Source organism: Oryzias latipes, chromosome 6 (genome assembly GCF_053564925.1).
Source record: "Oryzias latipes strain Hd-rR chromosome 6, Olatipes_Hd-rR_3.1".
NCBI classification, from domain to species: Eukaryota; Metazoa; Chordata; class Actinopteri; order Beloniformes; family Adrianichthyidae; genus Oryzias; species Oryzias latipes.
Genome location: NC_136242.1, coordinates 33,118,901 through 33,135,105, shown reverse-complemented (window position 1 = coordinate 33,135,105; position 16,205 = coordinate 33,118,901). Strand labels below are relative to the sequence as shown.

The 16,205-nt window shown below is 45.5% G+C and overlaps 1 protein-coding gene across 3 annotated transcripts in view; it reads right to left on the bottom strand.

Annotated features, from left to right (window-relative positions):
• Positions 1 to 16,205, bottom strand: part of tspan9a (tetraspanin 9a) — a 288,464-nt gene that overhangs the window by 47,566 nt on the left and 224,693 nt on the right. For all 3 annotated transcript variants that reach the window (XM_011476510.4, XM_004069855.5, XM_078949064.1), the window contains one exon: positions 9,801 to 9,992. In XM_011476510.4, coding sequence (XP_011474812.1) covers positions 9,801 to 9,992 — 192 coding nt within the window. The remainder of the gene's footprint in view (positions 1 to 9,800; positions 9,993 to 16,205) is intronic.

The window sequence follows — 16,205 nt, the reverse complement described above, 5'->3', positions numbered from 1 at the left end:
GATCCTTCTAGATCAGAATCGTTCGCCCTTCCGTTAGCCATTCGGGGTGAGTCCCATCTCTTAGCAGCTGGTTCATTTGTGCTGCCAGGTGCTCGTGGACTGCGGTGGGCTTCTTTAGCTAGTAGGCATGTATCATGTCAGGGCCCGGTGCTGTCCAGTTCTTCATACCTGAGACTCTTTCTTGGATGTCTGCCACTGTGATGGTTACTGGATTCTGTTCAGGGAGGTTGCTATGTTATTTTCTCAGAGAGACCAGCCACTGGGCATTGCTGTTGTGTGCTGCCTCTTTCTCCCATATACTTTTCCAGTACTGTTCAGTTTCTAGCCTTGGTGGGTCTGGAAAGTATGGAAAGTATGTTTCCAGGTATGGGCCTCTGGCTGTATCTCTTAGGTACTTGCTTTCTCATTGTACCTCTTTGAGTCTCTGTCAGCTTACTCACATCCTTCCGAGTTACCTTGATTTTGGCCTCTAACCGTTGCTTCCATGGTGGGTATTGTTTTCTCCCAAGCTGTGTTTGGTCTGTAATGTTTCTCATGTATAGAGAGAAAGAATGTTAAAGAAATCCAGGAAATCACATTGTTTGATTTTGAAATAATCTATTGGAACAATGGAGCAGAAAATAAGGATTTATCTCCCATTATAAATGCATTAATGTTACCGGATTGGACGGGTTATGTGTGTAAAAGACCACCCTTAAACACTCAGACTGCAACCTCTCCACCAAGATCAAAGATCAGGATGGACTGATCCACATAAACAATCAGCTGGATGAGAAGATGATCAACTGTTGGAACAATTATTAGAAAATGGAAGAAATGCAGGACCACTGAGGATCTTAGTCCACCATGAGGTCCATGCAAGATCTCACCCAGCGAGGTGCAAACGATCTTAAGAACGGTGAGAAAACAGCCCAGAATTACACTGGTCAATGACACGAAGGGAGCTGGAACAGTTTCAAAGGTTGCTGTAGTAATCCCCGATGTCATCATCCTGCAGAGCTCCAAATATCCTCCTGCTTAAACTAGCTCATGTCCAGATCCGCCTGAACTTCTCCAGAGACCATCTGGATTACCCAGAGGAGAAGATCATGTGGTCAGACAAAACCAAAATGGAACTCTTTGGTATAACACTAGAACGTCCGTAGGGCAGCCATTTGGCTTTTCTACCTACAATGTCCAAGGGACAGCCAAGTGGCTGGATTAGTTAAAATTAACATGCCCAAAGAGCAGCCTTCAACATAGTTTGCACATGAACAGCACAGCCATTAGGTTGTTCTTTTGGCATGCAAAAAGGACAAGCCAAGTGGCTGCGCAAGTTTTCACTATTTCCCCTCACCTCTGTCACTTCTAGTAAGAGGTCACCACAGTTTTTTTCTTTTTTCTTTTTTGGCTGAGATTTATCGTTCATGCACAAGAGACACTTCTTTACCGACATAATACTGAAATGTTCAAGCAAAGAAATCATGTGGTAAAAGTCATATATTCAACCCACTACTTGTCTGCGCATACTTGGTACTGCCCCAAAATCTCCTTTCTGCATTTGCCACATGGTAAACTTGTAGCAATCAACAAAGCGCACTCTGGCATTATTGTTCTTGTACTGACTATTCACCTGGCATATTGCCCGTTTCCCTTTGCCAGGTATGGGAGCTTGCCACCAAAAACGGTATTCCTTTTTCGCCTTCTCAGCTCCCGCATGTACCTGTGCAAGGTTTTTTTACTGATTCTGGAAGCTCCCAGTGAATTTTGCCTGGTTGAAAGTTTGATGCAGTTGGCAACAACAAACCCACAAACATTGGAGATTGCAGGAAACCTGTCAGTCCCAACTTGTTCCATGCGCGTGCCCTTGACATCAAAGTGTAAATGCCGCATGATATCTTTGAAGTGGTTTCTGACCATAATTTTTTTAGATCAGTGGATTTCCCATTTTCGCCAACCATCTTGCATCTTGCGTTTTGCATGGATGGAAGTTTTATCCCCCCCTCACAAGGAGGATGGCAATGAACCCCATTAGTTCAGGGAGGGCCATGAACCAGCTGTCATCTTCTGTCTGACGTTCATGCTGAACAACACAGTCCCGAATAGTCTGAAGCATGTTCAGAGTGAGGAAACACAGGAAACTCTGTAAGCGAGTCGACACCGTACTTTTGACCAAAGCAGTTGGCTCTTCCTCAGCAATTGGGCTGTGATGGAGAGGCCTCCCAACCTTTTCTGAATGCCACATCGTGCCATCTTTTATCTTCTCTGTTGGCACAGTGTGTCTCCTCTCTGTCGTCCTCTCTTTTCTGATGGCAATGAAATCTCCTCATCAGTGATCTGATTTCTGAGATCTGAGCAATGCAAACCTTCAGCAATGTAAAGATATGTTATTTCACTTGTTTATTTTAATTTTTTTTTGTTTTTTGTTGAATTCTAGTTGAAACTATAAATTCCAAAACATGTCAAATAGGCCTCCTTTGCCTCCCCAGTCCAAGAAACATGCAGTTAAATTAAATTACTCTTAATTTCTCCTAGGTGTGTATGTGAGTGTGCCTGGTTATTTATCTATGTGACCCTCCAATGGACTGGTGACCCATCCAGGGTGTACCCCTCCCCAGTTGCTTGTGACTACCTGGGATGTGCTCCAGCAGACCCCTGTGATCCTGACCAAGATGAGCAGGCACAGAAAATAAATGGATAGACAACTGCTAGAATCAGCAAATGAGAACAGGATGTTCATGAAATCTTATCAAAAGAAATATCAGCCTGAGTCCAGCTAAAGGACTTTCTCGTCTCCCTCATAGTCAAATGGGTTGACTTGCTCCAGGATCATTTTTTTTTTTTTTTTTTTTTTTAACTTGTCCTGTCCAACAGCTAGGCAGACAGATGAGAGCTGAGGGCCTCTTGGGTTGGACATATTTTACTTTAACAAGAGGGGTTATTAATCTTCAGACAAACCAAAGGTATGTCTGAATAAACCCCTTTTGTAATTGAGGCCAAACTTTATTAATTTCAAACATGTCTGAAAATCTTTGGTGTTGGACCGGACGGAAAAGGAAAGAGGGGAAGAAGAAAGAGGGACGTTAGAGAGAGGGGGGGTAGGGGGTGATAATAGGAGGGGAAGGGGGATAAGACCATGAAGCAGCATAAAGCAACAAGTTTACTGGTTGTTAATCATTATGGTAAGGTTCAAATGTAAAAAAAAAACAAAAAAAAAGGGCGGAGCCTGTCCACACACACACTCAAATGTTATAAACACACCTGTTAGTTGCAAAAATGTCCACCTGTCGACATGTACACAAAACAGATAGTGTTCACACGCATACTTATGCCTTAAAACCAACTAGTGTGAAATATTTCAGTCATTCAGTCTGTTGAGCTGACACCTGTGCTCAGGTGAGTGTTTATGTTCTTCTAAAATGGATGGTGGAACGTGAAAAGAAGGAGGGAGAGTGCCCAGCCATCCCCACCCCAAGACCCCCACCGCACCAGCAGCGGCAGCCGGATTCCCCCCAACACCACACGGGAACCGGCAGGGAACAACCGCCGCCCGGGCGACCAAGCCCGCCACCCAGGCCAGGGCCAGCAGGGCCGCCGCAAGGCCCCCAGAGCCAGAGAGCAGGGAGGCACGGAGGGAAAGAGGGCGCCGCCCCAGCCCAACCAGGAGAGCAGCCCCCCCGCCGCGCCGGGAGAACCCAACGCAGGGCCCCACCGGAGAAGGACGCCCACAGCCCCAGACGAGCACCCCACCACCACCCAGGAGTTCCGGGCATCCCCCCGCCCCAACCCCAGGTACGGGCCAGGACCCCCCAAGGGAGACCCACTCCGCACTCCAGGCAGCCATCCGCCCGGCCAACGGTTGGTCCAGGGAGGAGCGAGGCAGGGGCCCGCCGCCCCCGCCCAGGAGGGGGGAACCCCGGGGAAAAAAGAGGGCCCACAAGGGGTGTTGTAAATATGGCCCGACCAGGCTCGGCCACAGTTGGAAATTTGGCGGGGCCCAGCACTCAGGAGCAAGGACCAGAACCCACCCCCCAGGGACACGAACACCCCCGGCTCAGATGTAATGTGAACCCCCCCACCGCGCGGAGAGAGCACCGCCGGGCCCAGGAAGCCAGCACCCCGGGGACACAGCCGCCGTTGCAAAGGGGCCCGTACCCCCCACCAGGGAAGAGGCAGGGGACAGATGGTCCTAGGTCCCACCTTCCTTGCAAAATGTGTGTGCGTGTATGTGTGTTTGAGAGAGTGTGTGTGTGCATGTGTGTGTGTTTATGTTGGGATGTATATATTGAGGGGGGAGGGGTGTGTGTACTAAGGGGGGTGCGGTTAAAATTGGCGGGTAGGGCACTAAGGGGACGTCTCCTGATTACTCACAGTGACGTCCCCTCACCCTCCCCACCAAGGGGCCCTAAATGTCTAAGGTGCGGTTAAAATTGGCGGGTAGGGTGCTAGGAGGACATCCGCTGCTTGCTGGCAGTGATGTCCAAGCACCCCCCCTACCAAGGGCCCTACATGTCTAAGGTGCAAATAAAACCGAAAGAGGGGGGGCCCACTCCATACGGCAACCACAGGAGGGGGGTCACTGCCTAGTAAACCCCCCCCCCAAGGCTCATCGCAGGCTAAGCCCCCCACCCCCTCACCCTATTATGAGGTTATATGAGGAAGGGGGTAAGTTGGGGACAGATGATAGACTGTCCCCCGGTGGTCAAACAGCCGTCCCCCGCCCCCCCCCCCCCCCAGCAAGGGGGCCAGGCCCACCCAGCCCCGGGGCCCCACCCCCGGAGGCGCAGACACCCCAGGCCCAGCACCACCACCCCCACACAGAGAGAGGGGAGCCAGAAAGCGCCGGCCCCCCCCGGAGCAAGCCCAGGCCCCCACCCCCAAACGCCGGCCCTAGAAGAGCTCTGGTCAGGCCTCGACGGGACCGAGGCAGCCAACCGGCCGGGGAAACCGCCGATGGCCTCAGCGGAGACCCCGACCCGTCAACCCCCCCTGCCCCGTACCAATAGTGGCCCCCCCCCTCCCCCAGAATGCCCCCCCACAGGACAGGGCCGACAAGACCCCCACCCCACCCCACCCCCAGACCCCGCAGCCGAAGCGGATGACACCCAGAGCGACCGGGGGCCCCAAGAGGGTTGTCCCGTCCCGCCCCAGAGCCAGGGAAGGGCCGATCCCAGCCCCAGGTGTAGACGGGAAGCCCATCCAGCGCCGCTGGGCCCCCCCCCCCGAGCAGCGCCCCCCGCCAACCCCCCCCAGCACAGGCAAAGGGACCACCCCCCCAAGCCAAGCCAGACCACCACCCCACCCCCCCCACCACGCACCCCCACACCCAAGCCCAGAGGACCACGCAGCGCCCCAGGCCGCCCCACCCAGGCGCCGGACCCGACCCCCCGACCAACGGAGCCCCCACCACCCCCGGCCAGGCACCGGAGGCCCCGACCCCCACCCCGGCCCACGGCAGAAGGGCAAGGAGCAGCGACGACCATGCCCCCCCCACCCCCTAAGTCACGGAGTTAGCTATGGGAGACCAGAGAGACCGAATTCTTTCAAAGTTACTTGAACTTTGGGCTGACATTTTTTCCAAGCTGATATGATCAAGCAGCAGATTTCTGTGTTGACTTATATTTATATTTTTTTTGCTTTTCCAATTTATTAAAATAGTTTTTTTAGCAATGCAAAGAGTTATGAAAATGATAGAGCCTAATCCTCCTTCTACATCGATGGCACTCATGTCACCAAGCACACAAAGTGACGGTGAAGCTGTGATTGAAACCTTAAGCCAGACTGATAGATCGGCACATACCTGCTGCCAGAGAGCCTGGACAGGCGTGCAGAACCATAGTGCATGCATGTAATTGTCGGGTAGATTACTGTCACAGTGCTGACAAATGTCTGAGTTACTGAGACCCATCTTGAACATCCTCTGTCCAGTGTAGTAAATTCTGTGAAGAGTTTTGAAATGGATTAGCTGCAGATTTGGATTTTTTGTCATTTTAAAGGTGTTTAGACAAAGTTCTGACCAAAAACTTTCATCTGTGCTGATGCTCAAATCCGCATCCCATTTTGTTGTCGGAAGTGAAATATTGTTATCTAAATTACATAAAAGTTTGTATATTTTGGAGAGAGTTTTATTCATTGAGAAATTGATCAGAGTGGTAACTACATCTGGTAGCTTTAAATCGTTGTCTCTGTATTTAAACTTTTTAGTAATAATTGATTTAAGTTGCTGATATTCCAAGAAGTTATATATTCCATGTTTGTCTTGAAGTTCCTGGGGAGTTATGAATCTTCTATCAATAATTATGTGCTCTAGTTGTTTTATGCCCCCTGCTTGCCAAGCTGGGAAGTGGATAATTTTTTTGTTTATGAGGATGTCTGGGTTGTTCCAGATGGGTGTCATTTTGCACGGTTGAATTGATGATTTTGATATTTTGAGAAATTCCCACCAGGCTGTTAAAGTGGCATTTATATTAATACTTTTGAAACAATCCTGTTTTTTAACTATTTGACTAATAAATGGAAGATCTGACAGGTTGATCTTTCCACATAACGCCTGTTCCAAGTCTAACCATGAGTTGGTTTCTGGATTATTTTTTAACCATTTTAAGATGTATTGTAATCTATTTGCAAGAAAGTAATTGTGGAAGTTAGGTAATTCTAATCCTCCACAGCTTTTTGCAGATTTTAAAGTTTTTAGACTAATTCTTGCAGGTTTATTGTTCCATAGAAAGCTTGATATGGATGAGTCTAATGTTTTGAACCATTTTAATGGCGGTTGTGTGGGAATCATTGAGAAGAGATAATTAACTTTGGGTAAGATTTTCATTTTAACCGTGGCTACCTTGCCCATAAGGGACAAAGGCAGGTTGGTCCAGCGTGTTAGGTCGTCCTGTATGTTTTTCAGTAATGGGGTGTAGTTTAGCAGCACCAGTTCTGATATTTTGGGGGAAAAATAAATACCTAGATATTTTATATTGCCTGATTTAACTGGTATTGTGAGTCCTTGCTCCGCATTACTGTTCAGTGGTAATAAAACAGATTTATTCCAATTAATGGAATAGTCTGATATAGAAGAGAATTCATTAATGATTGTTGCCGTTTCATTTACAGAATGTATATTACTTAAAAACAGTAATATGTCATCTGCATAGAGACTAATTTTATGATGGCTGTGTTTGGTTTTAATTCCTTTAATACTCTCATTCTGTCTTATTGCTGCAGCTAGAGGCTCGATAAATATTGCAAAAAGCGAGGGGGAGAGTGGGCAACCCTGTCTAGTTCCTCTTCCAAGAAAAAACCTGTTGGAAGTCTGTTTATTAGTTCTAACTGATGCATTGGGGTTGTGATATAATATTTTGATCCAATTGATGAATGATTCTCCAAACCCAAACTTATGGAGGGCAGCAATGAGGAACTTCCAATTAACTCTATCAAAGGCTTTTTCAGCATCCAGTGATAGTATAGTCATTTCCTGGTTTTTGATGGTGGCAAAGTCTATTATGTTAACGAGTCTGCGGACATTGTCATCCGAGTGTCTGCCTTTGATGAATCCAGTTTGATCAAAGTCAATTATGTGAGGAGTGACTTTTTCTATTCTCTGTGCTAGTGCTTTGCAGATAATTTTTACATCTGCATTAATTAAAGAAATGGGGCGATAGCTTGAAGGACTCGTGGGGTCTTTGTCTGGTTTTAGAAGAAGGATAATGTTGGCAGAGTTCATGTTAGGTGGTAGAGATTGGCTTTCATTGATAAATTTTACCGTTTTATAAAACGTTGGTGCCAGTTGTTCCCAGAATTCCTTATAAAACTCTGCAGGAAAGCCGTCAGGCCCTGGTGCTTTACCATTAGGCATAAGTAACAGAGCTTCATGAAGCTCAGACAACGAGAGCGGAGAGTCTAAATTTGTGATTTGATCTTCGTTTAACTTGGGCAGGTTTATATTGTTGAGAAATGAGTTGATGCTTTGTTCTGATGGATTGATCTGTGGAGTGTATAAGTTTTGATAAAAGTCTTTAAACGCATTATTAATTTTTACCGGGTCATGGGTGACATTCCCTGTTTGGTCCATAATCGAAGTGATTGTTGATTTTTCTTTATTAATTTTAAGCTGATTAGCTAGAAATTTGCCAGATTTATTTGAGTTTTCATATCTTTCCAGTCGAAGCCTTTGTATCTGGAATTGTGTTTGTTTATTGATGATGTCATTTAACTGCAGTTTTAAATTTTTCAGGTCGCCCAGTATGTGTTCCTGTGCAGAAGCAGCATAAGCAGTCTCCAGAGTTTTTATTTTATTTCCTAATTCTAATAAATCTGCTTTCTCCTTGCGTTTTTTATGCGTTGAATAAGAGATGATTTTCCCTCTCATGACTGCTTTTGCTGCTTCCCAAAGAATACTTGGTGATATTTCAGAAGTATCGTTGAATTCTAAGAAGGTTGCCCACTCTTTTTTAAAGAATTCAATAAATTCCTGGTCTTTTAACAGAGACGTATTAAACCTCCAGGTTGAACCCGAGGGTCTGGGTACTTCCCTTGAAATAGTAACAGAAACTGGTGCATGGTCACTGATAATAATTGGATGAATGTTGGAACTTTTAATTTCTTTCAAAAGGGAGTTACTGACTAATAAATAATCTAAACGAGATTGTGAATGGTGAACTGGAGAAAAAAAGGTGAACCCCTTAGTGCTTGGATGACATGAGCGCCAAGCGTCGCATGTCCAGGATCATTTTCAATGTCTGCTCAGGGTAGTAAAAATAAGGCATCTTGGTTTTTCAGTTGACACACTGGGAGTCAAAGTTTGTCAAAGCTTGGAGGCTCTTCTGAAGCAGAAAAACCTCCCCCACCCTGATCTGAGTAAAGAATGTGGTTAGCTAGGACATGTCTTCATCCAGATGATCGGGTGGTTGGTGCTGCATTTACAAATGAAAGGTGGCTAATTGAAGGCTGTTGAATTAGTCATTTCGAGCCACCCAGCCATTTGGCTGTGCTCTGGACGCTGCAGGGGGAGTGAAAAATCCTGGGCGTTCTAGTGATAAACGCCACTCGCCGTGTTTGGAGGTGAGAAGAATGTGGAGTTGCGTCCAAAGAACACCATATCTGCTGTGAAGCATGGAGGTGAAAATATCATGGTTTGGGACTGCTCTTCTGCAAAAGGGGACAGGACGACTGATCTGTATGAAGGAAAACATGAATGGATCCAAGATATTTGGACAAGAACCTGTTTCAATCAGCAAGAACATTAAGGATAGGCATGGTTTAATCTTCCAGTGGGACAATGATCCTAAACACATCACCGTGGCAACGAAGGAGTGGCATCGTAAAAAGCAATTTCAGGTTTTGGAGCTGTCTAGCCAGTTTCTGGACCTTAGTCCAACATGGAATCTGTGGAGGGGGTTAGAAGTCTTGCTTTTTCCAGAAAGAGACCCAAAACATCAGAGCTCTAGAGAAGATCTGCATGGGAGTATGGACCAAAATAGCAGCAACAGTGTTTTGTCAACAGGAGACCTTTGACCCCCATCATTAAAACGAGGCTTACCTTACAAAGTAGTGATGTTTTATTATTGCACAAATCCTTTTTTTGCTCCATTTTACAAACACATTCTTTTTAAAAAATGTAACAATGTGATTTCCTGGCTTATTTTTTTATGTTCTTCTCCTCACAGTTAAGGTGTTTCTATGATAAACATTACAGACCAAACTTAGTTTTTTAGGTGAAAAAAACCTCCACAACCAGCGACAGACAAATAATTTTTTACCCCACATGGTGTGTATTTATATGTCAACATTCAAAAAAATTCTCATAAAGAAATTCAGATGTTACTCACACTCAGAAGCAGGCACTTATTCTCCTTGATGGCGCCCAGGCAGCCAAGAAAGCCAGTTACCATGACGATTGCACCTATGGCAATGACCATGTTGGCAGCTGACAGTGAGGGGAATGAGGGTGAGAAGGTGGCGAAGCTGCCCTGCGACACAGAGAGCCAGATGCCCACGCCAAGCAGTCCACAGCCACATAACTGCAAGGCAAAGAGACACGACAGACGGCAAGGTGAGAAATCGCATCGGCAGCGACCTCTTTCGCGACACAGAGACATTATTTACAACTAAGTTCCCTCTTTTAGCTGCGGCCCCTGCAGGCCAGGGCTATGATGATGGTGGACCTCCACTGGAATGCAAGGTTATCTGTTTCCGACTGAAACTGTAAAGCTCGCCTGAGAAAAGCATCAGAAGTCTCAGCCTCCCTCTTGTTTATTCAGCAAACACTGCTGCATAAAGAAGAGCTTTTACACTAATTACAGCCATGATAAGTCAATAACATCTTTGGAGGAGATTACAACAGAATTGGACATGGGCCAACACTAAAATCTACATATTCAAGCTGATTACATAACCCCCAGATCAAGCAAAGATGTAATTACTCCTAACCCCATAAATAAAACTTCAAGCTCACATAACTGAAGTTTGCTTACAGTTGAGGGAGCAATTCCCTGATCTCACCGCGGCGGACCTGGCTGATGTGTGTGACATCTGGAATCATGTTTGTGGAAGGTGCTGGTGTGTTGGTCTGTTTGTCAAAGGGTTCAAACATCATAAACACCACTCAAAATGGCTGAAAATAGAATAAAGGTCTTCCAGAGTTGAATATGTCATGAAAGTATGGCTAGCCACTACGCCTGCTTTCTCTTCTCCTCCTAGTCCCTGCACCCCTGCGCCAGAACACGTCAGCCATATGCAGGGAAAACCTGCAGTGCATGCAAACAAAAAACACATTCATATTCAGCAACCAACATCAGGTGGGAATTATGGAAAAATATGGTTCTGTTTGAAAACTTTATTTTCTACCGAAGAATAATGAGCCCACCACACACAGAAGGGATTTTCAAACATCAAAAGCTGTCAGCTAGCACGCCGACTCATAGGTCGGAATGAACTGGAGTGGAAGCCATCCTACAATAAACAAAATGTGACATTAGTTTGACTAATGGCAGGTCTGTTTATCAGCATTGTGACACTAAAAGTGCTCAAAGTGCCTTAATGCAAACCACTAAGTCCTCTGAACCCAAAAGTAGCTCTTGGTGATGTTGGTTGATGATGTATGAGTAACTCTGGGGCCTCAACGGCGAGCCTCATCAGGCGATGATAGATGCTGAAGGTTTAATGACTCCTACAGGATCTGCAGATTCGTACACCAAACCATCCCATCTCAAGTGTCACATAAACTCCCTCTCACCATCATTAACCTGTGACTTTTGAGCTGAGGAGGTTCAACCGGGAACAGGTTGACCTCAGAGACAGAAACTTGTTTTGCACACAGATAGACAGGATAACAACTGTTAACACGTCCATTACGCGGCCGAGAAAATGATTTAGTTTAGTTAAAAGTAGGAGAAAATAAGTCCCTGAACTAGTGTGAAGTGTATTTAGAGGACAAAATTCCAGCAAGAGTAGAGTGCGTTCGGTAGAGAAGTCTGTTTTAACAGAATGCGCTGTCAAAGTTAGGGGCAATAGGTGGCCGCAAACAGACTTTGACATTTACCCCCTTTGAGAATAGGCCGTTTATTGGGTCACACGCACACAGATAACAGCCCGGACACACCGGTTTTCCAGGCTCATGATAGTGAACGGTATGAGTAAACACCACTTCATGCTGTCTGTTCAAGCTGGGACTGCAGCACGTCTGTTGGGTGTACAGAGCCAGGATGGTGGGCTGGAGGAGGACCACAGTTCTGGTACTCCTCTGTGCTGTCACTGCATTCTCAAACCCTCTTCCGAGTGTTCATAGAAGCAGGAAAAAAACACGGCAGACTTGTTGTTAGTCCATGCATCACTTTTGACTGCTGGCAAACAGAAAAACATCCGTTTTTTTCCATCTCTTCACGTACACCTGGGGTGTCGATGCACCTCATGTTCTGACCCTCTGTTAACAGGAAGTGTTTGTTCAGCGCCAACAGAAACAGGAAACGCTGTTGTTCTCAATGACGCTTTGTCCCTCAATGGATTCCTCGACGTCGGCTTTCTGTTTAATCTGTTTGAATACATAAAGGAAACTTAACAAGGACATCTTTTTTTCTCTGAAATTGCACCAACACTGTGCTGAAGGAGCTTGAGAAGAAAAAAAGATGAATTGGCTCGCTGCAATAGCTTTAATTATTTATATTCTGAATAATTCAAAGACAACTGAATAACTTGGGAGGCACGTGCCTGCCCTGTCTGATTCAACGGCTAAAAACAGGACAGCAAAAGCGCTGATTTAAAATGCTGGTTAAGGTCATGTTTTAATGCCGAGCACCTGATGTGCAGAATTACTGCTATCCAGCAGAACGGCCTTTATATAGTGTGAGGAGGGATTTAAGGAAGCAGGACTAACAGTAAGTTAAAGAGGACAGATGGATCAAGTGGATTTACAACTAGTGAGGGGAGCGCCAAGAGGTTTAAGAGTCCAGGTGGGGAGGAATACTGTGCTTTATTTTAATTGTGTTTAATGCCCGGTGAAGTGAGCCCGTCCAAGTGTGTCACTCTCTTAAGTGACTATGAAACCACCCAACCCCCTTCAACTGTCTAATCTGATTCTAAGAGAAGGACGGTGTAATCTCTGCCCTGCTTTGACTGCTAATTTTACACCACAACTTAATACCAGCCCGTCATAAATCCCCGTTTCCCTGACAGACGATGTACCTCTAATGTGCACCCCCTTGAAGGCCTGACCTTCCATCAAGAGCTTAAAGGGACTTCTGTTCTCAAGTTCACCTTTTGAGACGGTCCAACAACGATTTAGTCACACCCAAAATACTGGAGAGGATGAAGGTCACTTTCAAACTGGAGTAGGTTCATGGATTGGGTTCAAACGGGCTGAGAACGTTGAAAAAAATGGTCTTTCCTTTGTCTGGTTTGCTTTGCACGTTCACACGTTCTCCGAAACAAAGCAGTAACTGAGGAAAACCAAACTTCCTAGAAAAATTAGAGTTCTGAATGCCACTTATGCTAGGATTACATACACAGCTGCCACCGCGCGGGGAGCAGGCATCAGCGGGATCTTCAAGATTAGCTGCTACCGCCTCATTTAAAAAACAATTGTTGGCGTGGTGCCATGGTCATGAATGTAGGCGGTGGTGACGTCATCATGAAATCGCAGGATTTCCAGCTCTGTTGGGACGAAGAGTAAATATTTCCACCAAGCCACCGTCTACTGGATGGGTGTATATAAAAGGCAGCGCACATTATAATTTTTTGACAGCATGCCTCCCAAGAAACACAGCAGGGGCAAAGCCCAGCACCCAAAGCGCAGGTCCAAGGGTCCAACAACACCTGGATTCATATGCAGGACCTACGGTGGCCGGGATCGCCAGGGTCCCGGACCATGTTAGCAGCCATCGTCGAGTGCCCACGCTTTCTAACAGTCAGACGGTGGCTGTGGGACGGCAACACAGGGGTGGCAGTTTGAAATCGGCTGATCATTAGACGATTGGAGACCTTGGAGACCTTCCTATCACTCGATTATCACGCTTCTGCCTTCCTGCCTTCCTGCCTCCAGAGGTACCCGGGCGGCCACTGACCGATGTCCGGTTGCCGATTAATTTGAACTTTTTCTTAAAACCTTGGCAGCCACTATGCGGCATGTTATAATGTGACTGCTGCCTACCTCTAACAAACACTGCTGCACAGACACCTGCGGCATTAGCTGAAAAAACTTGCATTTAGGTTTCCGGGCGGTGAGATTTAGGGATATGGGACCTTTATTGCTTGTTTTAGGTTTTATTGCGATTATTGTGAAAAAGCAGGAAGAAGCTAGAGTCACTAATAGAAATGACTGTACCTCTAATACATCTAAACACCCCGCTGACCATTTTTCAAACTTTTTGTGAGTTCTGCTTCTTAAGTTTAGCATCCTGAATAGTTTTTTTTCTCACTTCCAGGATATTGCAGTTATGCCATTGACTACTTTTAGTTCAGTTTAACCTCAAGAAAATCAAAATTCTTGGTCTAAGGTGGACCAGGTTTTGGTTGCTTAGTCAGCACTTTGCCAAATGAAGGCAATCAAATAAAAATATATCCTGGATTCAATCAAGCTACAAGTCCACAGGAAAAAAATAATACAGTGTTTTTATAAAAGTAAAAGTTTGAGTTCCAATAGTTGTCACACCTAAAGTTGTGACACTGGTTCTCTGCGCCCCCCTAACCTGAATTCCCAGCTGCGCTCAGGAACCATTTGATGTTTTAACCCTTAATCCAACCTTTAGATACTGAAGCCCTCTTTTTAAATTCTTTGGTATGACCCAACTTTGAATTTTAAACACACAATATTCTAGTCTCAGAGCAGAGACCACCAGAACCACAACAAGCCATAGTCTACATTTCACCCAGTATGACCAAATACAACAGGAGGGTCCACAGCCCCAATATCAAATGTTTGAAAGACTACCAAAAAATTCAAACGTTTTAACCCTTTAACACCGGAGATTTAACACTTTACTAACGTAAAATGTTACTCATTTGTCTTTCTCGGCCTCAGATCACAACGGAATTGCATTCATTGGCTAAATGGTTGAAGAGTTACAGTAGCGTGCGTTATTCCGTGTCACTGGTGACAGCTGTGGTTTTAAAGGGTTAATTCTTTTGTTGGTTTTCCAAGAAAAGAGTCTTGACCGGGTCAGCTGCGTTGGGTTAATGGTAGGATCAGACTTACAATAGGATGTGAAAAGAAAGTAAGCAAAACATGTTGAGCTCCATTGTTGTCCTTCTACTTAACCATCCATCCATCTTCTACTTAACCTTTTACAGATTATTCCTTCCTGGAATTTATTGACAGTGCTGTGTGGTACGGAGCCCCTAAAACAGGGGTGTCCAAATGTTTTGCAAGGAGGACCAGATTTGGTGAGGTGAAAATGCGTGAGGGTCAACCAATCGGCCTCCATTGTTTGAACCCTTATACTTACATTTTAATACACATAAACTATTTAATGAAAACTACGTCATGAAAAACAGAATGACAGAATTTAGCCCACTACAGTCAAGAAATCGTACACACAGTTTTTAGAAAGTGCTGGGGGTCACATATTACTGATTTAACGTGTTTATTCACGTCTATCAGTGGGCAACCAAAGCTGACAAACTTTTCAAATTCACTGCAACTTTAAGTGTGTTTCACTGATGGATAAGGTCTTTTGGCATTCTAGTTCTTCGGATGTCTTTCTTGTTTACTTACTGGGGAAAAAAAGCTGTCAGGGCACATCAGCTGCTTTCCCTTCATGTTGTGTTCTATCATGTTGCAGAGCATCCATGCAGCACTGAGCTAGTTATGTTCCAGGTGCTTCCTGCATCACTTTGAAGGTTACTTTCATATTTTAGGCTGATAGGAACATTTTCAAACTCCTCTTTGGCAGGACTGAATGCCTAAATGTCACTTGTGGAAAACTTATTAAGAATCCTCCTGAGAGCCGACAAGAGGAGAGCAAAATTCAGTTTTCACCGGAGGAAACAGGAGGATATGAGATGAGACTCTGACAAGACGAATCAGTGTGTCTGGCTGTCAGGGGGCTTTATAACAGTCTCGGGGTGAAAATAATTGCAATAATACTCGCAGAGGCAACTGTGACGCAGCTTTCCAAACAGAGAGGTGATGTGGAAGAGGTCAACCATCCAGTGTGTGAAAGAAGATAGACTATTAAGGGCCAGAAAGATTGGAAAACAGACTTGAAAGGTGTGGAGGAGAGAGATGTTGAGGGTAAAATGAAGGATAAAATAGAGGCTGACCCCTCATCCAAGTGGCTGAATTATCGGTTGCTGCGGTAACTGGCTCAGTGACATGGAGCCGCCTGCCGCGGGATGCATTTCAATCTCCCCCGCATGACGGGGGTCTAAGGCTGCAGGTGAAAGAGTGGAGGATGTTTCACACTCTCATCACTTGGAAAGGTCCTGACCTACTGTAAGGAATGGCTGCCTCTGTCAATTACCGCTGTCCTCTGTGACTCCTCTCACTGAAGGAGCTCAATGAAGTGCTCAGTTTGTGAGGTTTGAGTGAGTTACAGTTTGAGTGAGTTACAGAGCGTCAGAAATGAGATCGTGAATCTTTTGAATTGGGTTCAGGGTTCGGGTTTGTGGAGCTCGTAACGGGTCGGAGGTCGGATGTTTGGTCACACTCTAGTTTTAAATACCTAATATTTATTTCTAACCATGAGAACCTTCATCGACATCTACCAATTCAGTTCCTTCCATTAACTAATGGACACAAA